This window comes from Thunnus albacares, chromosome 16 (genome assembly GCF_914725855.1).
Source record: "Thunnus albacares chromosome 16, fThuAlb1.1, whole genome shotgun sequence".
Taxonomy (NCBI): Eukaryota; Metazoa; Chordata; class Actinopteri; order Scombriformes; family Scombridae; genus Thunnus; species Thunnus albacares.
Genome location: NC_058121.1, coordinates 12267925 through 12294811, shown reverse-complemented (window position 1 = coordinate 12294811; position 26887 = coordinate 12267925). Strand labels below are relative to the sequence as shown.

Sequence of the window (26887 nt, the reverse complement as noted above, 5' to 3'; positions counted from 1 at the left end):
AAGGGAATTAATATTTACATGATTTGGCATTGCCCAGCAATACATCTTTAGCCAGGATCTTGGGGACAACTATTGTTTTTCACAATCTGTTGTGCTTTTGAACAATGATCCCTCATTAAATCATTAAAAGACTATACTTAGCAGGCATTATAGCAGCCAAGAAATTGATCGTCTTCAATTGGAAAGAGTCCCACTCTGCCTCAACAGTTGATTTGTTACTGCCTCTCCCATGTTTTGTTTTGTTTACCAGGTAAAAGAATGCACTGAGCACATAGTGCTAATATTATAAGCCTTTGTCCTCACTTTCTTTCTTATTTCTCTTAGGAATTTCTACACTTTATAGGTTTTTGTATATTCGTAAATATATTTCTTTGCCTTTTTTCTCCCCTTCTCATAACTTTTTTGCCTTTATTCTATCTTCCTTCTGTACTCTGAGGTATTATTTGATGCGTCAGGAGTTGTGGTGTTTTATTCACCTCCTTATAATTGAATATATATCTCACCTCAGTTTCTTCTGAAAATATTTATTTCTCTCTGTGCGTGACATCTTGGTTAGCCTTAATTAGTTTTGTATGTACCAAAATATAAGGGGAAAATGTAACGTAATATACAGTATAATTACATAATTAATCACATTACAAAATATACACCCTTATACATATATGAAATGTACGTGTGTGTGTCTGTCTGTTGTGTGCGTGTATGTTCCAGAGGGTGACTGCTGATCTGTTTCAGTGTGTCTATGATCCTGCGCCCACGCATGACTGCACATGTGTTTACTCTCAAGGCGTTTTGGGGAACAAAATAATAGTGTGGTGAACAGGGTGTGGAGAAACGCATTACAATGTCAAGAGCAACATCAACAGCAGTGGAGGCCAGCGGACTGGGAGTAAAGAGTAGCCACAGGGTGAGTCATCTATCTGAAAGCAATTACACGCCAATGCACTATTACAATAACCAGTGGTTAAAATAAAAAATATAGTGGGGAACACTGATGAAAAATATCAGTGATGACAAAAATGTGAACAGGTAAGCACAGTGAAGGTACTGATCGCCCGTTAGAATAAATGATAAAGTGTAGTATAAGGGTGATATAACAACAATAATTCTAAGAATGAAATAGATGGAACAACAGTACCGGTTGTGTAGAAGTGGTTTTCATATTGGTTTTTTAACTCTGCACTAATACAAGTTTTGCACATGGTTACTGCTGAGTGACCATAATAACACTGCTGATTAATAACTATGGAGACATAAAACATGCAATCTGTAGTTTATCTTAACTGACTGCAGACAAAGTGCTGACCAGACTGATGCTTAATATTGTCAAGGTGATTGCTGCGACTGCTTTACAGTCACAGTAAGTTCTTGTGGTAATAACCTCATATTTCTATGCAACATTGCTTTAAAATAACTACATCAGCTGTTTGGGTTATCGGTTATGGTCATGTGGATGTCAAGAACATTAGAGAGTGTAGGTAGAGCATGCACGTGAAAAGAATGATCTGTTGTTGCCTTTTAGTCCTGGTTTTGTTTGTATTCACACTAGCTTTTTACAACAAAGAGCTGTAAAGCATAAAGTCGATATGAACTGACAGGTAAGCATGTAGTCACTACTTTTCTCTTTCAGCAGATGGATTTTGTAGTAGTTTAGCTTTTGGACTCAAGCTAAAATCACACATCTTCTATTATGAAATCCTGTGGCTGGTCTGATTTGCTTTCACACAACAAACAAAACATCTGCTTAGAAATGCACCTAGACCTTCCATTTCAGGCAGTCTGGGTCTGGGTGTTAAGTCCAATTGACTGATGGATTGAGTTTGATTGATAGATTTCACATTGTGAACCAAACAGGCTAACGCACCAGAATTCATGTGAGACGCACTGAACAGGTTAGGTGTGAACACACCCTTAATTATGTAGACAGCAACCATTTTCAATTTAAAGAAGAGTATGATAAAAAAAAAATAAAAATCCAAACTCGACTATACTAGTATATTTTATAAACTCAACTTTTTGGAAAGCTTGAGATAACGGTCAGGGAAAAGGTATGATAAATCCTGTACAGGCAGGAACATTGCCTGTGGTGAAAGTATGTACCGTGCAATGGTTCTGCTGTTGCAACAGGGTGGGCACATCTCCTCCAATGGGCATCTGCTTGGCCAGTTCCTCATCCTTCATGCAGATCCACCTCCACAGCTCCTCCAGGAGGCCCAGCAGACGAGACCAGCGCTCAGCACTCGCCTCCAGATGGGCTCTGCCAAAAAGGAACCATCCATTTAAACTGTTAAGATACTGTTTGTACCACCCAAAGAGTGTCAATTCTGGATGTACAATATAATACTTTATACTTACTTTTATTAAAACTTTTACAGTCAACTATTGAAAAGTCCATTTATATGACTCATCTGTAGCATTCTTTCTTCCTTTGTATAATATTCAATTCAATTCAAACCACATATACACACATGCATACAAACAAACATACTGTACAAATATAATGTGTTCATTTAAGAAAATGTTCAAGTGACAAGGAAGGTCTTTAATTTGGTTTTGAAAGAACACAGTGTTGGAGAAAGAAAGAAAGCAGGCAAACTGTTCCATTCTTTAGGTGCATAAATACTGAATGCCATCTCACCAGACTTTGAAATTGCTCTAGGCACACGGAGAAGATTTCCACCTTGTGACCGGAGAGATCTGCTGGGGCTATAAACTGACAGCATGTCTGAGATATACTGTGGAGCCAGACCAGCAAGAGTTTTGTAAACCAAAAGGAAGATTCTGAATTGGATTCTGAAAACAACGGGTAGCTAGTAAAGGATCCGGAGGTTATGTCAAGGATATGTCCTTGCAGGTTCGCAATAATATAAAGATAGACTGATACTTGTTGGTGAACATATTTAAAGCCAGATATAGTCTTAAAGTTTCAAGAAATTCACAATAAAACCCCCATAAAAAACAGCTTGCTGACCACTCAGGGGAACTTGCTGCCCTTCTGAAGTTCATGTTATTTGTAAAAGTGAACACAGCTGGACGCTAATTGTGTGGGTGGTAGCATACGTGCAATGTGTGAATAAGCACTTTTGTTTTTCTCATATCTGCTGGGCAAAATGTATCTGAACACTGTGTGCAGAGACCTCCTATTGCCGCTCACAGAGTTAGCCTTAATTACACATGTACTGTAATTAAGGCATAATGGGCTGTATATAATCAACACACAGCACCTCACCTCCCACAAACACAAACACGCTGACTGATCTCTCGTCCTCTCTGTCTATTTTTCTCTTGCTTGTCTTTCTGTGGAACAGGTTCGGCCTATTATGTCTGAACTGTTTGACCTGAACTCACTCCCATTTATTCTTTTCTGCTCAAAGCAATCTCTTTTTCGACGCAGAATCTTTCCCAGCAGCTTCTTTATTTCCCCTGGTGTAAATTTTCTCTGCAGCATTTCTAACCTTTCCCCCTGGCCCCTGTGGCTTTGTTGTGCTCCTGTGCCGTTTCCCTCAACCCTCCCTCTTCCTCTTTGTCTTTGAACATCTCCATCTGGCCCTGTCAACTTCACTTCCACCTTCACTTTCTTCACCCTAACACCCTTATTTATTCATGCCCAGGTTGTGGCTGACTATGGCACTGTCTGTGTCCTCAAAAGTTTATGTGTCACAATATGCAGGTCCTTTTGGAGCTGTACTTCATCCCTGTGCTCCATGACAGGCATGTTGAACACAGGGCCTACTGTATCCGTACAGCTGATCAGTAACAACAACATGCATAAATGTTCGACAGCATGCTGTATGTCATGTGTGATTAATCTAAGACATGTGAGTCATGTTCCATCATGAATGGGATGAGGTTTTCTTTTCATGAGCTGAGGCTGTTGGCCTTGGACTAAGCTTAACTCTTGATTTGTACTCCATGCACTTGTGCAGAGTATTTCCGTAGAAACATTTTTGGCCTCTAAGAGATTGAGTGCTTGGTGTTTGAGATGGAATTCAGTGTTGCAACCTTGAGTTCTTGAGCTTTCTTTTTTGGTCGTTTTGTTTTCTTATTTGGTATGTGAGAAACACATTCTCACATTTGTGCAATGTATAATTCACTGGTTGATTAAAATAGTGAATTGATGCAGACATGACTTGAACCACTGCTATGATTGAGATTGATTGTCAAGATATTTTGTTTTTTTCCATAAGTTCAGAGCAACAAAAAAGCATTGCTAAAGCGTTGACAAAGAAAAAACATCTGTTTGTAAGTATTAGTTGAAGTTTCACTGACCGGATGTTGGCTGATTTGGCCTTCAGATCGCTCCAGCGTTGGTTCATGTCATCCAGTCTGTGTTGGAGGAACACAGCTTCCTCCGAGCTGCCCAAAGCCTTGACCATCTTCGACTTGTTCCCGTCCACACTCTTGTAGATGTCATTATGGGCATCGATTTCAGCCTGGATGTCCTACAAAAATACACAGACAAAGAAGAATTATCAGAAGTGACTTGGAGGTTCTGAGCAAATGTACAGTCAAGGACAGCAGTAAAGTAAGTTCACATCACAAAACCCCAAAATTGAAAGTCACAGTCGTCTAGGCTGTCACAGCTGATAATTCATGAACCGAAAATAACTCTGGATTTTGTCGCAAAGACTAGTTTAGAGGGACTTCATGGCACATTGCACGCAACATTTCCAGAAGGCAGAGAAGTTTATATTTTCATGGAATGTCCTCGAGGTACTTTTTCACTATCGAGATGTTCTTCTAACTTCTAACCTTTCACTGACTTGGAAGTCCCATCCCAACCAGGAGCAATTCCCTAAGCCATGTTTGCCTTCATACTAAGGGCTGCAGCAAAGCAGGCTTTGCTAATTTTATGCTTGGATACAGAATTTAATACTAATGTAATGCTGTGCTATTCCAAAATACTATGTTATGTGTGTGCGGCTACTAGAGGCCACAACATTTAATACTGTGACGATTTTACCATCTGTATGTGTGTATGTGTGTGTGTGTGTCCTTAACAAGGCAGCTCTATTACACAACTGCATCTCAAAGGGTACGTGTGAGTGTTTGTGTGTGAGGGCTGAATCACAAGGGAGGCTAACGCAAGCAGAGGATCCTGTCAAATGTTTTATTTTTAGATGTGTAAAACTGCTCCATTTTCTTCTTCTTCTTCTCTCTCTCTCTACTGGGACTCCCCTCAGTTTGACCCATTTCAACTGCAGATAAAGACAAGATTCCAATACCATATGGAAGTGTGTAATACTGCCTGCAGCACAGACACAGATTTACAAATGGGACAAAATTAGTGTAGATAAGAGCAGTGTAACAAGACCTATGACCCACAACAGTATATTGATGAAAAAAAAAAAAAGTCATTATTGTGTGAGAAATGGCCCAGCGTCAGTGGCTTAGTTGTTGCTTGTGTATCCTTCTCATTGTGGTATTACAGATTAGAAATGTTGCTATTAACCAAGTTTCATTTTACAATAACTGTAAAAGTACCTTATCTTGAATAATGCCATTGTGTTGCCACAGTGTTTTATCACAGTCTTTCCATTATTAAAATAAACTAACAATTACAAAAAAGAGGTGAACAGATGATTGCTCTCAGTCGTCACAAATCTGTAAATTAAGCAGAAGTCTTCCAGGTTAAAGATGCTAGGAGTGCAGTAATGGAAATTTGTAGAAGTGGCATTAACATGGTATTCCAGAGATTGTTAAACATCAGCTAATCACATGAGTCATAAATAGCTACACACTTAGGTACACAAAATACAACAGTGTAAAGGAAATCACACACATATACACACCAACATACACATCAGCAAGTAAGTGATTTAAGGTGTGAAACAGAAGGGATACACACATGGTCGATGTATGTTACATGTTTTCTCATGTGCACCTAATATATATCTTCCTAACGTAAGTGGAACATGTGACGGCTATTTTGCAAACTGCTTTTTTTGGAAAAGTGCACAAAATACAGTTCAGCTACAGTCGAACCAGATTAAACACAAAACAACTATCAATTATCACTGTTATTTGTGGCACAGTGCTGCAATTTACTGAATGCCAATAGACATTTCACAAAGGCTGAAGCAAATCCCTCCGCTGTGATCTGCAAGGATAATCACCCGCTGGCTTTTTGACACAAATCAAATGCCTCTTAAAGGTCATAGAGGAGAGGAAGTGAGAGAGAGAAAGAGAGAGACGGATGGACAGACAGACAGGCAGGTAAGCAAAGATAGACAGACAGAACCATAGAGAGAGACGGGCAGAAAGATATACAGAGTGAAAGACAGAAAGTCATTTTGCCACTGAGCCAGCTGGCTGCGTTTCAAGTCATTACCCAAGTGCTTCCCTTTTCTTTTTCTTTAGCACTTCTTCTACTTCCACTGGAAGTAACACTGCACACGCACACACACGCACAAACACACACACACAACATAGAAGGTATAGACTGTGTGGGCATACAAAGGCACATGTATTCATTTACAAAAGCCCCCTTTAGATTTCACCCAGTGAAAGACTACTTTGAGGCAGTGGTTTATGTATGTCAATCTGTGTCCTGAGGTGCCTAAGTATGATGACTGATCACTTTCTCTCTCTCTCTCTCTCTCTATCCCACAGACATCGCCAAAGAAAATGTTAGTGTGGCACAGGTCACCGTGTAAGCTACAAAAACCTTCTGTTTGCCAACATTCCATGTTTTATTTATGGGTTATTGATAAAAAATTAATTCAATATGGGATTTTTGGTCCTGCATGTGAAAGGATCTTGAATTTGGCTCAAAAACACCAACAGTACCAATACATCCTCATGCACACAACCAAGAAAAAGTAACACATGAAAACATGTCTTGCAGAAAGTCAGTGACACAAACATATAAAAAAAAAAAAGCTCTCATGCATCCATACTGTATCAAACACTCAGCTAGAGACTCAACTGAACCACTGCTTACACACACACTCACACAGAAATGTTTGTGTGGGAGGGTAGAAAGGCAGCAGAAAGGTTAATGGCTTCTGGATCTCATGCACACTGTAATGAGTGATGGAGATTTGCTGGCTGTGAGCTGCTCGGAGCACAGATAGGATGTGACAGAGTCTCCCATGGAAACTGAAGTTACAACTACTACTTAGAGGTTTATGAAGGATAAATGCACTAAACACACAGTTAAGCTGTGGTTGAAAAAAAAAAACACACCGAATGCTGTCCTGTTGATGGTAATTTTGCCTAAAACAAGTATTTCACATTGACAAACAACAATGACCCTTACTGGGCTGAACCATGTTTGTCTTTAGCCCTTAATAACGCAATTATTGTAAAGGTTTGCTTTGACAAATTACATCCAATCCAATGCTCCGGGTCTCATTCTATACTAATTCTCTCTCTGCATGGTAGCCCTCTAATAACTAGCAAAGCAGACCAGAACCGATTATTCCATTTTAATGACTCCAATAATGACTGTTCAGACCTCATAAAGCTGACTACATTAGGTCCACATCTACAAACACAAGGGGAGGTGGAGAGTGAATGGTGGCTGTGTTTGTATTCATGCTGTGCAGCGCGTATGTTTGTTTAAAAAAAACTGCATTCAATAGCCAGTGTGAGACTGAGGCCAAGCTGTCATCAAAATTCTTCCAAAATCAGTAGATATATACCTGTTCAAACTTTCTTAGCAGCTCCTGCAAGCTGAAGCTCCAGCCAATCATATTGGAGTGTGTGCTCTGGCTTCTCCCAGTCCCTACATCTTCTCTGCTGTCATTCAGGTCGAAGGTCGGTAAGGAGTCGGCACAGACAGATAAGTCCTCCAGTGGTTACGATCAAAACCTTTAAGCTCAGGGCTCAGATCAATACTAAATCCAAAGTTTAAACAATCTTGAAACAAATCCAAAAGAAGCCCAGCTTTTGAACAAAAATCGAATACAAGGGGGTCAAATCCAGGTTGCTGTCCAAAGACAGGCGATTTACACACTTCACACACCCCTTGGCAGCACTCGTGCATGCGTGCCAGTGTGTGTGTTCGCCCAATCCCGCTACATGTTCGTAGCATCCTCTTCAGAAAGACAGCCAGGCTGAAGGGTGGGGGACAGCTACCCTGCAGTCATGCTTCAGAGCTGGGGCTGGGACTAACAGGACGATTAGAGCCACTGGAGGTTTGACTATGTAGCGGCCGGAGGCTGAAGGTGACAGCACAGGTCCTCTAGCCAGGAATGGGGCACTGAAACTGGGAGGGAAATCCAACAAATCTTGGGTGGAGGTCTGCAAAGTGGAGATAACGGTGTGTCTTGAGGGACGGCCAGGCTGATGTAAACCGCAGAGTGGCCGAGAGGACAGGTCTGGCTCTCTCCTTTAACTTTGCTATGCTTCCCTTCCTCCACTTCCCCCCTGGGCATGAAGGAAGCTGTTTACACGATGTCCGGCAGTCCAACCCAGGGCAGGGCTGGAGCGTTTGTTCTCAATTACTCAGATAAAAAGCACTCTATCCCTACCAGTCACACAACCCTACACACTTCAAGAGGAGAGACGGCAGCACAAAGAGGCACATGGTTTGCCCTCTCATTCCCCCAAGCAAAGGTAACTTAGGCTCCAACAGACAGAGTCACCTCAGTGTCTGCCTTGCTACCCGCCCATCGGGTCTCCAGCCCCGGTCTGGTCTCGCTCTATCACACCCTCCTAATCACTGCCATGACTGGGCCACTTAGTCAAAGAATGCCTTATTCTTTTTCTGGAGCTCTGGGCCACGTGTTCACAGAGAGCTGCCTGAAGGCTCGGCGTCTCGATCCTGGGCAGGGAGTCTGACTCGCCGGCCTCTTTGAGTCGCAGCTCTGCCGATTATCTCCTTGCCTCTTGAGACGGTGAAGGAGGAGAGGTTGATCCGTTTGTCATCCCGTCCTCTCTCTCCCCTAAGGGACGAGGAGACTTCTTAAAAAGAAGTTTCTTCGTCAGATTTTTGTTCCCTCAGGGGTCACACAAGCATGCCAAGACTGGTAACCCCATCCCGCTCTCTTCCTCTGTTGCTCTCCTTCTCTCTGGCCACTAGCACCACTCTTTCACACAGCTGTTTATTATTTTAATCAGTATCCTCCCTTTCCCCTCCTCTCCCTCTTTCCCTCTCTCTCTCTCTCCCCTAAACTAACTCGACACACTACACACCCACTTCCTGAGGCCTGCACGGGCAGAGAGCATGGAAGAGAGAGGAGTGTTCCTGGGAGAAGTAAGATTAACAGAAGGAATTTAGTAGTAAAACAAGGACCAGTATTCAGTATGAGCAGGAGAAAGGATAGCTCCAAGATGGAAGTGATGAAACTGAGAAAGTAGGCCGAGTGCAAGTGCAAGGTGACAAAAACAGAGGATTGAAAAGAAAAAAGATGGCTGGGAGGTTTTTAAAAGAAATGATGTGAGGGCAGGAGGCTAAGTGTGCAGACCTCCACAAGCGGAAGCCTCTACCTGTCTGGCTCAGGAGTGATGAAGACACGTGGCTGTTTTGTTAAAAGACTGGAGAAAAGAAGGCGATCAGAGTTACCGATGGTGGGGGTGACTGGATGTCAGGACAGGGCAGATATAATCTACACCACAGAAAAACGTTATTCATGCATTTCAATCAATGAACAACAACCTTTTCTTGACAGTTCTTATTAAAACTTCAACTCTTTGAACTGAACGAAGCCTGTTACAGTTCAGATCCCACAATCAATCTGTATACCATCAGCCTGCAGAGAACCGCATTAAGCAAGCCTTGGAATTCCTGCAATAGAACAAAGGGTGATTGCTTTGAAGTCTATAAATGGTGGGTTTTAACATGTTTGGTGACGCTTGGGTACCAGCTGTGGTCTTTAGGGCTATGTTAAAGAGGTGCGAGCATTGCATTAAAATGCATTCCATATATTACATCTGTGTGTGGATGTGTTTGTGAGTCTGTCTTTGTGTGTGTGTGTGTGTGTGTGTGTTGGCATTCTGAACAGAAGGGTAAACATGTGGTGTACATCAAAGAAACGCAGACAGATGGCTGTCAAGCGAAGGGAAAAAAAAGACAAAATACAATACAATGTTGCATATTCATAAGCGAGAGTCTTTGAAATGCGCTTAGCTAATTAAAAATATTTACATACTCGAGGCCCTTAAACAGCAATTTTGATGTATGCCGACAAATATATACTGTTTGAGGGCTTTCTATTGAAGGATGTAAAACTAACTAGTGGGAATTGGTACATTTGACAAGCATAACTAATTCAACAATGAGAGAAAACTGAGATTAAACAAAAAAAAAGGAGCGAGAAGAGAGATGAAACAACATTTTTGTGAAACATTTTGGCTTATTAAGCATTTTGATACTTAAAAGTTTGTACAAGAAGAAACTCCAAGACTGTCATTCACATAAGCATAAAAATATTAAATGTATAAACACAAACACAACTTCAGGCAGGAGAGGTGGGTTAATATTGGGCTACATTACTAAACTAAATGGATTAGGACCGTTACAGGGGTAAAAATGTAATGCTTCCAATCTCCCAGGCAAAAAGAGTGGAGTGAAGAGAAAGTTGACTGACTGAGCAGATAGTGACAATAACGACTGAGGAGTAACACCCATAGCTAGCAGATGTTGAATAAAAACTTATCAGAAACTGGAAGAGCATGAGCAAAAGTGCTCAGTAAAGGGAGACGGGAGACAGAAAGGGTGATGAGAATTTAAAAAAAAAAGAGGGTTTCTCCTGTATGAGATTTTATTTTTCAAAGTAAATCTTGTGACAATTTCAAGTGTGGATCGCAGAGCAGAAAAAGCAGTAGCAACTGTGTCAAACATCATTGTGGAATATTATTTACAGGTCAAAAAGCATGAAATTGAAATATTTATATACAGTTCACTTGTACTGCCCGTCCTTTCCATTCTCTCCGTCATGGTTGCTCTACTTTACTGACTGCATATTGGTTGCATCAGTATTTTGGTGACTGACTCAGCCTTTCTGGCCTACAAATCTGAAAAATACTTCTTTTTTTTTTAACTCAACCTACAAAGCTGCACAAATGTTTTATGTAAAGTAATTTCACATGTGGCAACAAACCACAGAAAACCTAATTCTGCAGTTCCCCTCAGCTATAATGAGCGTTTTAGCATCTTTCAGTTCATTGTTTTTGTTTTACAGCCTGAAATTTTACTATTTGTTCACTCTCATCGTTCTCATCAACTTTGTTTTCAGCCACAGAAAACAACTGTGGATCCACTGTACCCTACCTGCCTAGCACTGAACCACAGACAAAGTTAGCAACTAGCTGGTGAACATTTAGCCAAAAGACATACATAATTCTCTCAGGACTTGGTGGAGGCCAAAGCAGAGCTAAAAGGAGAATAAATATTAAACTTACATTCTACAGGTGGTCAGAAACACGACTCCAAATGAATGCTTATGTTGCTCTGAGTTTGCTGGATGTGTAAATTGGAAACTATTTGCGAATACATTTGCCATAACAACTTAATAAGGTGATAGATAAATACAGTTCTGTTTGCAGTTTGTTCTGCGGCCCCAAAGTGGCCAAAAATGAACTTTAGCTACTTTAACTGTAGACAACTTTGACAAATAATTCAGGCTGAGTGCAATATGTTTTTTTAATAGAACATCCTGAAAATGAGAGGTCAAGGGGGTTGAGGTTGAGCTGTGCAGCTTTTGTACACTTCAATACACCATGAATAAAATAATACAATCAAACAATCTATTCATACAGCAAAAGCTCCAAAATCTTACTTAGTGATTTTTCTACTTTCCTACTTAACCTGATCACCTGCGTATTAGTGAGTATTTTATCCTTTCACGAGCAGTTCAAAACTAAAGACTCAAAGAGAACAATTTGTACAAAAGAACGAACCAAGAGAAGAGCAGGAATACTAAATTTAAAATATATTTCGAAAAATATTCAAACAAATGCAGCTAAACTTTTTTCACATTTCAGTCAGTTTGGCTTTAAAAAAACACAAGAAAGAAAGAAGACTGCTAAAAGAGAAAAAGTGAAAGAGTCAAAGAGCAACTGCAAAGCGTAGGCAGAAGCAGAACAGTTTGCTGTCTCAGGGAGCAGAGGCCATGCTGCCTAAATAAAGTTGGGCAACCATATCGCAGGATCACAAACAGAGCAAATGAATGCCAATGTGAAAGAACACAAACATGGTCACATAAACAGAGACACACAAACACACCCGAAGCCCAATTCCACTAACAGACCTATCTACCATGGTCCAGAGAGAAGACTGGAGCTACTCCCTGGTCTGATAATCAAAGATTCATCCAATCAGATCTAATCCAGGCTTTCTGTCTCTAGTATGAGACAAAAATCATTGTAACTGCAGCATTCCACAATAATTCTCAGCTTCTCAAATAGGCCACATCCGATTAGGTCACTTCCCGTACCTAAGGTTATCACTGAAACTCCTCTTCCTGTTAGGAGGAGAAGCAGCACCTTTCTGGGGCCCTGATGTAAGTAAATGTGTGTGCTGCTGGCAGAGAAAGTGGTTGTTCTTTGCTGCTCATTTGTCAGAACAACAAACCTATCAAACTAATCGTAGTGGGTGAACAGAGATGAAGAGATGAAAGAACTCCTGTATGTTCCTGCATTCAAATGTATGTACCCCTCTGATGAATTCAATGTGAGATTGCGCTGTAGCAGTCGTGTTTCACACTTGAAGGTCATTCAGTGCCGCTTTACTCAAACACTCAATAATGTAAGCCTTTATTTTCTTTGAGAATACAATCTCACACCGGAGAGTAGCTTCAGCCTTCACGTCCTGCACAAACTTCGCTTTTGTCAACACAAGGCTACAGCAACTCCCAGTTTGACTGTTTGGTAGGAAGATGAATGGAGAGAAGTAGGTTGGTAGATGAATGGAACAGCATTGACAAAATTATTCTTTGCGTCATCCGTACTCGTTTCCCATCCTATTTCCATGTTTGCTACGTTGCAGTCTCAGAGCTCAGCCCTCAAACTGCCAGAATGATGTACTTTCATCCGACAAAGCCCATTCACATGGCTCCGATGAAGGCTTTACTAATTTAGTTTCTGTCTAAATCCGAACAATTGTCCATCTAAGTCCACATCAAAATCGAAAGAACGCCACAAAAAACAAGACCCGGTAGAATGTAATGGAAGTCAAAACAATATGAATAGCAAAGTCAAGGTGATAAAGCATGTCCCTGAATGTGTGAACTATTAATATGCACATTCGAAAGCCACTGTCCATCACTCAATTGACAGCTGTCCTCTGCTGATGTGGCAGAGCTGCCATTAGAGAAGACAACTGGAGTCAAAAGGTCACAGAGATCACTAATAACTTATTTGAGGGATCCAATAACAGACCACAAGTCACATCCCTGTAATCATAAGCAAGAAAAACAACATCCTAAATTTCATATGTAAGCTGCTAAACAGGGAAATTGAAATTGATTAGGAGCTCTGTGTGCTGTTGCCCGATAATCAGCTATTGATTCTGGGGGCCCTTTTGTGTTTTCGTGTGTCTACAAGACAGTTGGGAGATGACCTTAAGATCGAAGTAAAACACAGAAGCTCTTAAATGCTAATCCTTGTGTTGAAGATGAAAGCATGGCTTTGGGGATGTGCATGTGTGAATGTGGGATATCTATGCCCTCCATGAACTTCTTTTCGTTCCTGTCCTGTCATTTAGTTAACATGCCTGTTTGTGTAAACATGTATGCACTCAGACCTGTTTATAGAGTCATTATTAAAGCTGCCTTGACCACCAGAATTGGGGTTGTTCAGTTAATTCAGTTCAACACTGAAACTGAAGTCTCCAGGTACAACAGCAAGTACTTTTTCCTGGGTAACAGACTATTAAGGGCAAAACGATTTTCAGTCATTGAATTTTGAAGAAAACCTACTTGCTGAACTGACTGGATTTTAAAACCAGAGGCCTTCTGAGGGCTCTCTCAGTTCTTATCACCCTGCTCTTCACTGGTGTTCAAAGACTTCTACCCCTCTCAATTTCCTTTTATCACAGCCTTCCTCTAGCGGGACATCTCTTCTACTTTTTCTCCATTCCTCACAACTATTTGAAGTGCTCTGCCTCCTGGGAACTTCAGATCTTGACCGTGGTAGGTGGTCTGTCAGCACATAGCCGCAATACACTACAACGGTAAAAGAAAAAAGTCACTGTGACTGTGATCGCTTCTGATGCTGCTGTTGCCTCTGCCACGAGCCGAAGTAGGAGTACAATTAGCGAAATGAGCCCACCACCTGCTGTGCTCAGTGGGGATGAATGGGGCCGCGAAAGGTTAGGTGACTGGACCAATTAGTATGCTGCGCTAATCACTGAGGGCCACTGTGTGAACTAAAACTAAGGGAGGCTGATCCTGTGGAGTTACGGAGGTGATGTCAAAATATCGGGCCATATCACCCATCATAACTCAAGAGTATAGCCACCCATCTTTCACTCTCCCCGGTTCAGCCTTCCCTTTGGACATTTCATCGCCCAAAAACTGAGATTTTCCAAAACTGTCTCCAGAGTGTAGGCATCTTAAAAGGTGGCTTGATGTTTTAGTGTGTATGGGGAAGACTGAGCTTTTACAAAACTATGACACAAGTTGCCCAGCGAGTGTCATGGTTGTGTGGAAGTGATGTTATAATGCCCTTTCTGTCACTTCTAGCATTCTTTGTGATCACTCATTTTAAATGTCAATATAGCTGAATACGCTGCCGCAGCTGCTGCTGTCATCACCCTGTACTTATGTTGATTTTGTCACAAGACATCGCACTTTCAGAGTGATGATGGAAAAGCTGAAACACTAACAGTATGTCATGAGACACACTCTCCCAAACACACAAAGAAAGATGCACTTAAACACGCAGACAGCCTAAAGTTGCTGACTGCCATTGTCATCATAATACAAAAACAGCAGACCGCCATGGCTGACCTGGAGCAAGACATAAGATGAGAAGAGAACAGATGGACGGAGGGAGAAACCATGATGAATTTGTAAATGTTATGAAGTAGAAAGAGTGATACATAAAGAAAATTAAGAAAAAGTGCAAGACAACAAGGATATCAGCAACATTACCTCAGGAAAGCAACAGTTAAGACAAATATTCAGAAAGTGGAGTGTTTAGTTATAAAAGCATGATGATTACCTTATGATTACCTTAGGTTATTTTTCAGTCATTTCATTTGTGTGTTTTGGGATCACAAAAGCTAGATAGATAAATAAAAGGTAGCGTGAGAAAGGGTGTATTCAAATCCTTCACTACCCCCCTCCACCACAAAAAAAACATTCCATTGCAGTTTCTGATAACAACCCTAAAACCCACCCTCATATATTTTCCAAGTCACATGTTCATCAACATCACTGCTACCACCCACACATCCTCTTTAATATATTCACCATATCAACTTGCCCTGCTTCATATAGACCTATGGTTTTGAGAGGAAAAAAAAAATCTTTCCTGATACATTTGCTTAAATATTCATTCTGCCCTGCATTTCACCCTCAGCTTCAAACATTATCCTTTCCTTCCAGCGGCAAACTGAAGAAAAACATTATCTGGAGGTACAAAAGGATGACCTTAGAATCTCTGGACACTGTGAACTAGTAAAAACTGACCTCTTCTTTCCAATATTATTTACAATAGCTTTTTATTGAAGTTTGAGACGTGCCGTTCAACCCTGGTATGACATTTATTTTCCCTCTGCCTCAGAGACAATTTATTGAGAGTTCACATCATGCAGCGGAGGGGAACAGTCTCCCACTTGTACTGAAGCCTCCAATGGGGCCCTGCTGGTTGAGGTCCAGCTTTGAGCTTGCAGCGATGAAATAATCTGACAGTTTCTGTGAACCTTTAAATAACTGCTCCATCGATCTTACAGATTGCCCAGCTGGAATTTTGAGATGATGCCCGGATGAGAATTAGAGCTTCATTTCAGTTCAAAATCTATATATAATACGATTCCTGTTAATTGAACAGTGTATGGATCGATGGCTGCAACCCACATTCCACTCCGTTCTGCGTCGGTCTCAATTTAATGGCAGACACTACAGTATGTCACTGTAATCAACCAATTAACCAGCACACAGAGAACAAGCAGCACTGATTTTAATGATAGATGATGTACATTTCCATGACCCCAAATCACACAGTGTGAGGGTGTGTCTCATTGCCTGCATGCCACAGACAGAGTTCCTGTCTGGTCCCTCAGGGACGAGCCTCTGGGTGGGACCCACAACAATGCTGCAGTTCAGGGAAAAGATAAGGCTCCAGAGTTTCCAAACCTCAACCCCCTGGAGTTACCATACAACCATGACGAGACAAAAATGTACTTTTAAAGCTGCATTATTAGTTTTTTTGACCACTAGGGGGCACACAGACACCAAACCAAACTTACAGCACAAGCGCTTTAATATACTTTTGGGTTATTGTGTTTTTCTGATGAACATGGCAGCAAATAACTGTCTAATTACAAAAAAAACAAAGCAACATGGGCTCTGAGCACTGCCAAAATGCTGGTGACCAACACTCAATTCTTTGCCTGAATGCACCTTGTCTAGACACAGACACAGGAGCTGCTGTGGTTCTGCTATCATGCTGCATTCACTACACACAGCCTGTGTAGACACTGTGTAAGTTAGACAGTCTAATGCATTTTTGACTAACTCTGGCTAACCAAATCCTGAGCCAAACATGTTTGATGCACGTCATACATTGAGGAAGGATTTAAAGAGGAATCAAGACACCTAAAGTTTTGATTACAAGGGGAGGAAGGAGGAGACTTGATCGTTCAAACACTTTCAATCAAACTACACACTACAGGAGCTGCCTGGCCTGACAGAGTAGGAGAAGTTGTCCAGGAGAATCAAAACAACTCACAAATCCCCAGTGGGCACTGAGTCAATGTTCAATAAAGTGTTGCTGAGATGAGTGGGAAGATACATAAGCATGCAATAATATGTGCTGTATACTGTTATTGTTTAGTCTTTCCACCAAACCTGGTCAAGTTCTTGTGGAAAATATCAGCACTTGAAAATCCAAACAGACTGAAAATCCTGCTATTCTCACAGGGTTGTATGGGTTTGCTGCTCAGCAAAATATGTGAAATTTTCCCTTCCATTTCAGTCCTTTGCTGTGATTACTTGTAGCTTTATAAGTCAAACAACAGGGAGATTCAAACAAACACCAGGAATTCTTTGCAAAACACTATTAGACCAGAGGTGCCAGAAGAAAACAAAGTCGTCGGTGTTCGGTGAATACACAATAAGACAGAGTGTGGAATGCCTGTGTTGAGAATAAGAGAGGCTGAGGAGGAAGAGATGACACTGACATAGTGGGCGCTATGAGTGCACGATGAGTTCTTTTTATTGCAGTGCTGTATTCTTGTTATACAGGCGATGCGCCCCCTTCACACCCCTGCTTCTCTTTCCTACCCCTCATATAAACTTTTCTTAGTCATATTCGTCTTCCTCCACTGCTCTTGTTAACTCCTCCTCCTCTTCTATCTCTCACTTTCAGCCCCTCTATTTCATCCAACTCATCTTGTTTTTCCTCTCTCGTCTCCTCCTCCCAGTTAGTTTATTGCCTAGGGAAGGTGAGTGAGCTATCTAACCCTCCACAGGTTGCCCTCCCTCTGAGTGCAACCCCCTCCCATCATCACAACAGGCTGATGGTTGGCTTATTACTTCCTGGAATGTTTACTGTAGAAGAGCTGTCTCAGCCTATAGTATTGCAACGTTTACAGTCGTGCTGCGCTAAATTACTTTACGCATCAGTCATGCATGAGTCTCTGTCGTCATTTGTCCTCCTGACTCTCCCAACTCTAGTCCACCTGCTCAAAGTCTTAACATTCACTGCGTGCTGCCATTTCAGACCACAAGCCAGAAACAATTTGCTGTTCTCTGCTGAAATTTCACATTTAATGGTGTGAAATCTGCAGCACTCTGATAACCAGTATACCACATCAGATTTAGAATAGATCTAACTCAGTGTCATCTCAGCGGGAGCACGTTTTTACCTAAGTCTACACTGCTTCAATTCCCATGTACATGCCTGAAGTTTCATATTCAGTCTCCCACTGTGAATCCATTACAAGTTTTGATGAATGTCATCAGTGCTCGGCACTACTCTGCTCCCTGAAGATAGTTTGCACAGTGTAACAACTTAGTGCATGATGTGGACTCCAATTTTCTTCCCATAGACGAGCACTGAGACACTTTTTTCACTCCGTTGGGCATAAGGTGAAAATAAGAAAATTGAATGGCGAGAGCGTATCCTGTGGTACCAGTGACTTCTCTCTCTCTCGATGCTCTTCATCTCCACAGAAACGTCTTCTTTTCATCAGAGACATAAGCAATGTTCTCTAGTGGTCGCCAAAAAAATCCTTTCATTAAATGAATCACCCTTGCCCATTTTTCTCCCTTTTCTCTAACACAGATCTTCATTGTTCCCTGTTGACTACCATAAAGACAGAACATCAGGGAATAACGTCAGCTTGGGTAATATTCTGTGTTTTCATGGCCGTATTGGGTTTCTTTCCAGGGATCAGATCCAGCTCTATAATTGTAAACCCTGAAGTGAGGACAGCACATTCCTTGCAACTTGCCTTTACTACTACTCCCTCCAGAGGTGGAATCAGGAGCACTTGAAAGAACTTTTTCCCTTGGAACATTTTCACTTCTCAGCATGCACACCTCCACCGGAGTTGGAGGAGTCCAGCGCCAACACTGGCTGCCTTGGGGCTCTGCTGTCACCTACAGTATTCAGCAGTTTCGCTGTGCTCTCAATATTGATAACTGCCAACAAGCAAACAGTTCAAAGCTTAAATATGAGTAAAGACTTCTAAAGATGCCAATTATACTGCTTGGACAATTACTGAGATATGTCCTCTTTAGTAAATGTAGTAATGCCTCAGCACTCCTTGACAGATCAGAGTAAACTTAACAGTACAGCTTCCTTTTGTCTGACTGAGATACAGGTAATGCCAATATTTTGAAATAAAGATTTCATGCAGAGATATCTGTCTGCAGTTGATATATTTTATCACTTCACTGAACCCTTAAATTCAAGCGATTATTCATCACACTAATTTGCTACACACTTGACTCCATATGCAACTTGCTTCTGCTACTAATGAGACATATTCTAGACATAAACTGAGGTACAAATTGAGTTTTGAAGACAGATGGTACAACTCCTAACACTGGTTTGGTGTCCTGGTTAACGCACCCCAAAAATTCACCGACCTACGTATTCTAATCAAGGTGAAGAAAACTCAGTGAAGGAGGCCCACTTCAGGTCTCTAGGGGTCACTAAGAACATTTAACAGCTGGTGTCCCAAAAGAGAGAGGCTGAGACAGGGTGTCATTAGCTGCCGACCAATCAGGTTTCAGAGCCCATTAACACAGTGGGACAAAACAACAAGGTGCTATTGCAACAAAATACCAGTGTGAAAGTTGAATAGTTACACACTATTGACAGACACTAAGCACCATGCTCATGAGCCCAGACACTCTGCCTCGTTTTAAGTTTACATAATTATAATCTTTCTATGGGTCAAACAGTTTTCTCTTGGTGTGGCATTTTTATGTGAGTGCTGTTTTTCGGGATTATAAATGGAAAGTCATTTATCTCTGCTGCTCTTTGAACTCACATTATAAAAAGGACTTAATTTTGTACACATCAAGAGATTTTCATTACTGTGCATGAAATGGGCTGTGGGATTCGAATTCTAGACGATCATTTCAGGTGATTTTAGCAACATCAAGTGGCTAATCAGCACATATTTGTTCAGTAGCGATTAAGCACAGTCTTGAACTAGTTTACAGTATCACATTTTAGAAAAATTGTGAGGCAGCAAATGAGATCTCCAGGGTCCACACGCTGTTTGACAGGGCCAATTATGAAGGATTCGACTCTTCTGTGTATAAGTACACGAAGATTGATGGTGTTACGTAAAGCCGCTCTGAAGGTACATGCTTTTTAATCAGGAATCGCACACCCCTTTGATCGATCAATGAGAAAAGTTCACTCTTTCCTCGTCCCAACAAAGTTTGTGCAAATTCACTCCTGACAAGCAAACAGACTGAAAGGGGGCGAAAAGCGTAACCTCGTCCAATGTTTCTGTATGCATTACACTAACACAACCTCACTGTGGAAATCAGGGCAAATGCAATCCGCTTTCACTCAAATGTACGAGGAGAGGACATGGCGACACCGCTTTGAACTTGCACTTACGAGTATACCAGAGGGTTATTCAAATGAATCTGCAAAGGGGACAGGGGAAGTGGGAAGAAAGACGTAAAGATCAGACAGACAGTGTGTGTGTGTGTGTGTGTGTGTGTTTCTGGCCTGAAAAGACTGACATTTCCTTTTTGCTTCCATTCACATGGGGGGGGGTCGTCGTTTTGGGCCTGTACGAAAACATACACCCACAAGTTTGATCTGTCTGTGCCTTTTCTCTTCTTCAGACTTTCTGTCTGATCAAACAAAAGCTGCGTTCTCAACAGCAGTGTCGCAAGACGAGTTAAGACTCTTCAGAGCAAAGAAAACTCAATTAGTCTAATTAGACGGATTGACACAAACAATGAGTGTGCAAAAACAAGATGGAGAGAGGGAGGTGTTCTGAAACAAAAACAAGGTGTGTATGTGCATTGTACAGTGTGTGTATGCGCGTGTGAAAGAGAGAGAGCTAAGATTTCCTGTAGTGTGTGTTTGCACGAGCGTACCACTTAGGTAGCACTGTGGGATATGTGTGCTACCTCAAAGAAGTTAATGAACAAACAACAGCTGCTTCCACCACTGTGGAGCAATAGGAGTGGGAGGAAAATGAGAGAGATGAGGAGAAAAGGAAAGCGGCGCTGCTTGTGCTCGTCTAGGCCTCTGCTGTGTCTGTCATGGCTCAGTACCTCCAAATGAAGATGAGAGGGGGGTAGGTAGGGCAGGAACAGTGGCAAACACACACAGACTGGGTCAGCCCTGTGGAGGGTACACCGCACACTTCTCAAATGAAGGAGACACACATGTTATGTATGCCTTATTACTTCAAAGCCACAGATGGATGCAAATATACATGTTAAACCTCTTCCTTTGTGTCTGGGAGATTTGTGTGAGTCATGCTGTGTCAATGACATAAAGTGAGGCCGGCCATGTGACATCTGAATTGACAGGAGAATAATGAGTTAGTCAGCATAAACGTCACAAATGTACAAAATCACAGACTAGGGAGGATAAAAAGATACATTTAGTAAAAGAGAGACACATAATGCATGTGATGTGTCTTATTAAAATAACATGTGACTCACTGCCTGAGCGATGTATCCGCATTTCTTTTTATTGAGAAAAATAGAATGAACATGTTTCATATCCACACTTCTGACCATTATTCATCACCTGGGCTGATGTTCTTGGTGAGTTTCCCAGAGGCAGAGAACAATCCACTAATAGATGCAGCAGCAGGCACTTTTAGATCGTTATTGCGTCTGAACTAAAATTGATTTGTTACTGCTTGCCTGTGAGTGTTGACAAAAAACATACTTATTGATTACTACTAAAATCAGATTGAAAAATACATAGGACTAGACATTCTGGATCATGAGCGTTCATTCACAAAAAGTGGTAGTTTTATGTCTTATAACATGTCCTAAATATGTGTGTGTAATTTGATTGTCAGCATATATAAATGTCTACAACCATTTCCAAAGCCTCTTACCCTAAGACATATTTTTTCCAACTCTTTTGTCCATTGGTTTTACCTTTATTAGTAAACTAGCCTCACACTAATGCAGTCACGTGTCGTCATTAGTAATCGGGAACAAGCTGTACAGCTCTGTTACCGAGCAACCCAAATCATCACCGTCAGTGAGAGTTTCACTTTCCTTCCTTTTTTTTTATAAACACTGAACCTGCCATTCATCAAGTCCATTACTCCGAAAGGTCCATACATACAACATAACAAACTACATTGCAGCGCATTTTACAATAATTAAATGACAAAAAAGCTGGGAATGCAGCTACTGTGCCAGTTAATGAAAACATTTCTTCATGTACTGAATAACAGAAAAGGATGAGTTACTTGCTTCAGGCACCAACAGAGCTGCACAGCAATAAAAATAAACTTTCATAAGCAATGTTGTTAATATTAACATCGAACCAACTGTCTATTAGATAGATATAAGTGCAGATCCCACTGAGAATCCACACCCCAGTTTGTTGCTTTCGGCTTTAAAAACTGAGGGCAAGGCACTCCCTGTGCGTATAAAAGCCGTTTATGTTTGCTACCAGCCTAGCGCAAAATGGTCAAAGTAGCTGGTGTGGAGAGTTGAACAGCTGACACATCAAAGAGACACAATTATTTTTCTCAGGGGGGGACCGAGACATGGCAAAAATGTAACTTAATTTTGAACTTGTATTCCTCAAGAAGTTTACCTTGCGAGGCAGCTGGAGATCGCAAGGTCACGGCATCACAAGATCACTAGAGAATCCATCTAGTCAGGCTTCAACTTATGCAATTGTGTCCGAACCACCAGTTGTTCAACCTTGCGAGGTAAGACAGTTGATTGACAGATGGTTCATCCAATGAACTGCCAAATATTTTTTGAAAGTGTCTGCCGTTTTCCAAAAAGTTTCCAAGGACGATTTGTCACATGGTTCTGTGCAACAAATCATATGGCAGGTCAAGTGAGCAAGAAGTATAAAATAAATAAATTTAAATAAATAAAAATAAGATATAAAATAAATAAAGAATATGACCCCTGCAGAAAAACTGTGTTGCTCTGGTTCTCCAGCATGTGTCCAGCAAGTAATGTTGGGTAAATATTGGCTTACGTGTTAGCTGTAAGTAGTAAAAAACAGTATGTCAGGGATATTTGCTGCGACCTTGGTTTGAAGTCTACGTTCTGCACCCTACTGGTCAAAACCCTTCCATGCAGCTTTAAAGACCCAGCAGCTAAAGTTGGAAATATCTATTAAATGAGTGCTTCAGATGTGTCATAATTCAAGCTGGATGCTGAGCACTAAAGTTAGATAAGGATTAAGACAAACAGATAAAAAGTGATAAACACAGAAAAACAGGAAGCTGATATCGACGTTCCCTCAGATGTTCTTTTTGTGATGAGTATTCACAGACACACATGCATGATGCATCCACATACACACACACACTCCCACACATACTGTCTTTTTAATCTGTAAGTTCTGCCTTTGATCTGCCTCGATGAGGAAACGCATATTCAAAAGCAGCAAAGAGCGAGAGATGAAAGGCCTGTCCAATTATGGCGAACTAAAGCGATCTCTGAAATATGCAGTTGTTCATAAACACTTGTACACATTAGTTTGATACACTGCGGAAAGTCCATGCGCCAACACATTTACAGCAACGCAAAGGTTGGAAATCATTACAAATACATAAATTAATCCTGTTAATCAGTCAAACAGTGCAAAGGCATACTCTGACACATCATTAATATGGAGCATTTTGACTGCACAGGAAAGCAATTCAGATAGGAAGAGTTGCTAGAATACAAATAAGGTACTTTATTAACAAATCAGGAGTCATGATAACTAATTTAAGTGTGATTATAAAGCGTTCAAATGCTTATTGACACCAGTTTGGACTGTCTATCTGACATAAAGGATATATATATTACACTACTCATCGTCACAGCAACTATAATCCTCTATTTACTCTCTAATCTCCTTGGTTACGCTCAACCATATCTACCATCCCACCATAAAATAAATTACCAGTACACATGTGGATGCACATACCTAATGATAATAAAAAACACCCTCACATCTTCCTACAGAGAGCGAATAAAGAAATACAATAACCCACATGGCCTTGTATCATAGTGACTTTGTAAAGTAATAAATAACTAGATTGTCAGTTGTGTAACATTTCTCTTGTTGGCATGACATCAATTTTATGCTTAATATGAATAGATTGTTCTTTGAATGGATTCTCTGGATTACTTGTTAGCTTGTCATCAATTTCACGGTTTGTTTCAATGGCTTGTCTAATCACTGAGCTTTCTGCTATCACAGCTGTAACATAGAGACGCTTCAAATAGACCAAAAAGCTGACTTGCCAATGACAAATAAAACAGCCCCATTTTCAAAGGACATTTTGTATTTGATAATCCTGAAGTGATGTAACATATTACCAAAGCAGTGCATGTAACATATAACAAATTACTTTAATGGAAGTAATGTTACTTTTTGCTCTATATTGTAGATAAACAGCATCTTTCATACAGAACACAGAGTAAAATTAAACTAGTCAACCTAGCGGGTAGTGCAGGAGCTCATCTCCTGAGTGCTCCTTACAATGAAAGAAAAAAAAACCCCACCATAAATGAAATAAGCTTTCATGTCATATCATCACCTTCCATGTCATACATCATTTCTAACAGCGATGAAAAGCTCTTTAATATAGAACATAGTAAGAAATGCATCAGAATGTTTAATGCAAATCCTTTTAAGTGGTTTTAATATCCGTCTGGATAAGTGGGAAATGGCCGCTAAAGATCCATTTTCATGCCTATGATTTGCATCCATTTAGTGTTCATGGGTGTGAGTGGTGTCAGCAGCTGCTCACCTTTTGCTACCCAATTAACCCATCTCTAACCCGCTGTACCTTTAGCAACTGAATTAGAGGGAGAAAAAGAAAAGACTGCTTCATTCTTGTTTGTGGACACAAATTCAGTAGTTTGCAACAAAATCCAACTGAAGGCAAGACGGGAACTGATAACTTTATAGTGACGACACACATGCAGTAAAAAAAAAAACAATGAATTAAAAGTTAAAGCACTGCAAGAGGCTGCAACATGAGACCTTTAAAATTCATTTTTATCACATACGTAATCAGAGAGTTAGAGGTAAAGAGAGAATGAAAATGTCAGAAAAGCCTCCAGCAATACTGAGTAATAAGAGGTGATTAGTCATGAGTGGGAGGTCTGTTAGAATATATTCCCATAGCTCAATATTGCTGGGCAAGTTAAAGTATTTAAATCACATGGAATGGATTCATAACATAATAACATCATTAAATTGTGTTTTCGCTGGGTTTTATGTACCAGATTATTATGACAAGGATTTTGTTGCCTCTGGACAGAGCCAGGCTTTGCTATTTCCCTCTATTTCCAATCTTTATGCTAAAATAAGCTAACTGGCTACTGGCTGTAGCATCTGAGTAATAAAAACTATGCTTTTCCACATTGTTCAGTCGTGCTGAATGCTCACCTCCACATACTGTGAAAATCATATACAGTATGATTTGCACACGGTTTCTTGCAGTTGAAAAAGCAGCACAGCTCCATGTGCAACAGTGTACTGTATATTATACTGCATTATGCATGTCTCTGACTGGCAGAGCTTTAAAAAAATAATACAGTCCCCCCCCCCCCTTTTTTTTAATGAAGCCTGAACTGCTGAGCCATCCTCCCTGATGATAGCAGCCTCTATAATTGAACCCAGTATGTGGCTGAGATCCTATTTTTCCAAGCTAAAAATAATGAAATAATAATGTGCTTTGAAGAATCCAGGACATCCTGGTGATAGATGTTTACCATCAGGAATCTTCCAAACACACATTTTTTTAAAATTTTTAAATTTTGAAGTTTTACTCTCTATGTGATGGCCTTGACTGATGGTGATGGCCATGGCTGAAAGAAGAAGGAACAGTGGGCGCAAAAAAAAAAAAAAAGTCTATCTGTGAGCAAAGACAGAAAAAAAAAAACCTGTGAACACTGACATCGAGGCTATCTACACTTAAAAATCTGATTGAATGAAACTTCAAAAAAGAACATTACTGGATTATATTTTTCTGACCAAATTTAAGTTTCTAACACTTTGCACTTATTTTTTTTCCCATTATTCTCCCCCCCAACACCATGACCGTCATCAAACCCACTTGGAGTCTGACTGCAGGATGTGATTTACGCCTCATGCCTCTCTGTTAGTCCACTTAACCCTGACTGGGAGAGGTGTGATGCAGTAATTGGGTTGACTTAAAGCCCAAACTCTAAATCACGTTGCAAGGGACTCACAGCCCAACATACACACACAGATACACATACGCACAGACACAGACTCACAGAACATCTAACATTCATTTTTCTCCACTTGACCAACTTTCCCTGATACAGCTCTCTTTAGAGACATTAGGATGCTCCAAGGTTTTGAAATGGACATGATACTAAAAGGAGCCCGGGCTGAGAGCTCTTTCTCTGTCAAACACAAACAAACATGTAAGCATATTTTGCACAGTAAATGTATTAAATGCAATCATCCAGAGTAATGGTCAGCATTACAGAGGTTTCTCTAACAGGGAAGCCGATATTGATTCAAACTCAAAAGAAATGCTCTAAAAGCTTTAGGACAAGCATGGCGAGGCTTATCTCTCTCCACTTGTTTTTGCATTTTTTACGTACTGTGGTCCTGCAGAGGCAAAGATACAGCACTGCAGTACAGTGAGACCAAATTAACAAGCTCTCAACTCTACCTGTAGATACAGATATGAAAGAAAAACATACTGACAGGGTACGTGCAGTAACTGCCCTTTGCTAAGACAGTATAGTGTCTACTTTTTGTTAGTCTGACTGATATCTGACAATTATACAGGAAAAAAAGAGTCTATTAGCAATACATGCTAGTAAGCTACGATCTCCAAACTGCCTGGCACATGAAACAAAGATGTGGCACAAGAGAAAAGTTTATAAAAAAAAGAAACACAAATAAGTGACAAAGAAGAAAGAACTGTGCAGGGAAAAGGCAAACAGTGATGATCTGATGATGTAACCCATTACTTTCTTCAAAAAAGCTGCCTGGTGATTTTCATCTTGTAACCTTAATTTATGTACAGCAACTATTTAAACATAATGAGGAGAAGGAAGACAGAAAGGCTATGACCTAATTACAGCACTGA

General features: G+C 40.7%; 1 protein-coding gene across 7 annotated transcripts in view; it reads right to left on the bottom strand.

Moving 5' to 3' along the window:
- utrn (utrophin) overlaps positions 1-26887 on the bottom strand; it is a 182015-nt gene that overhangs the window by 70363 nt on the left and 84765 nt on the right. For 6 of the 7 annotated variants that reach the window (XM_044329765.1, XM_044329764.1, XM_044329769.1 and 3 more), the window contains 2 exons: positions 4270-4442; positions 2101-2257 (listed from right to left, as the gene is read on the bottom strand). In XM_044329765.1, the coding sequence (XP_044185700.1) occupies positions 2101-2257; positions 4270-4442 (330 nt within the window). Of the gene's footprint in view, positions 1-2100; positions 2258-4269; positions 4443-7646; positions 8980-26887 lie in introns of those variants that run through there. The other variant, XM_044329771.1, reaches the window with a different exon arrangement.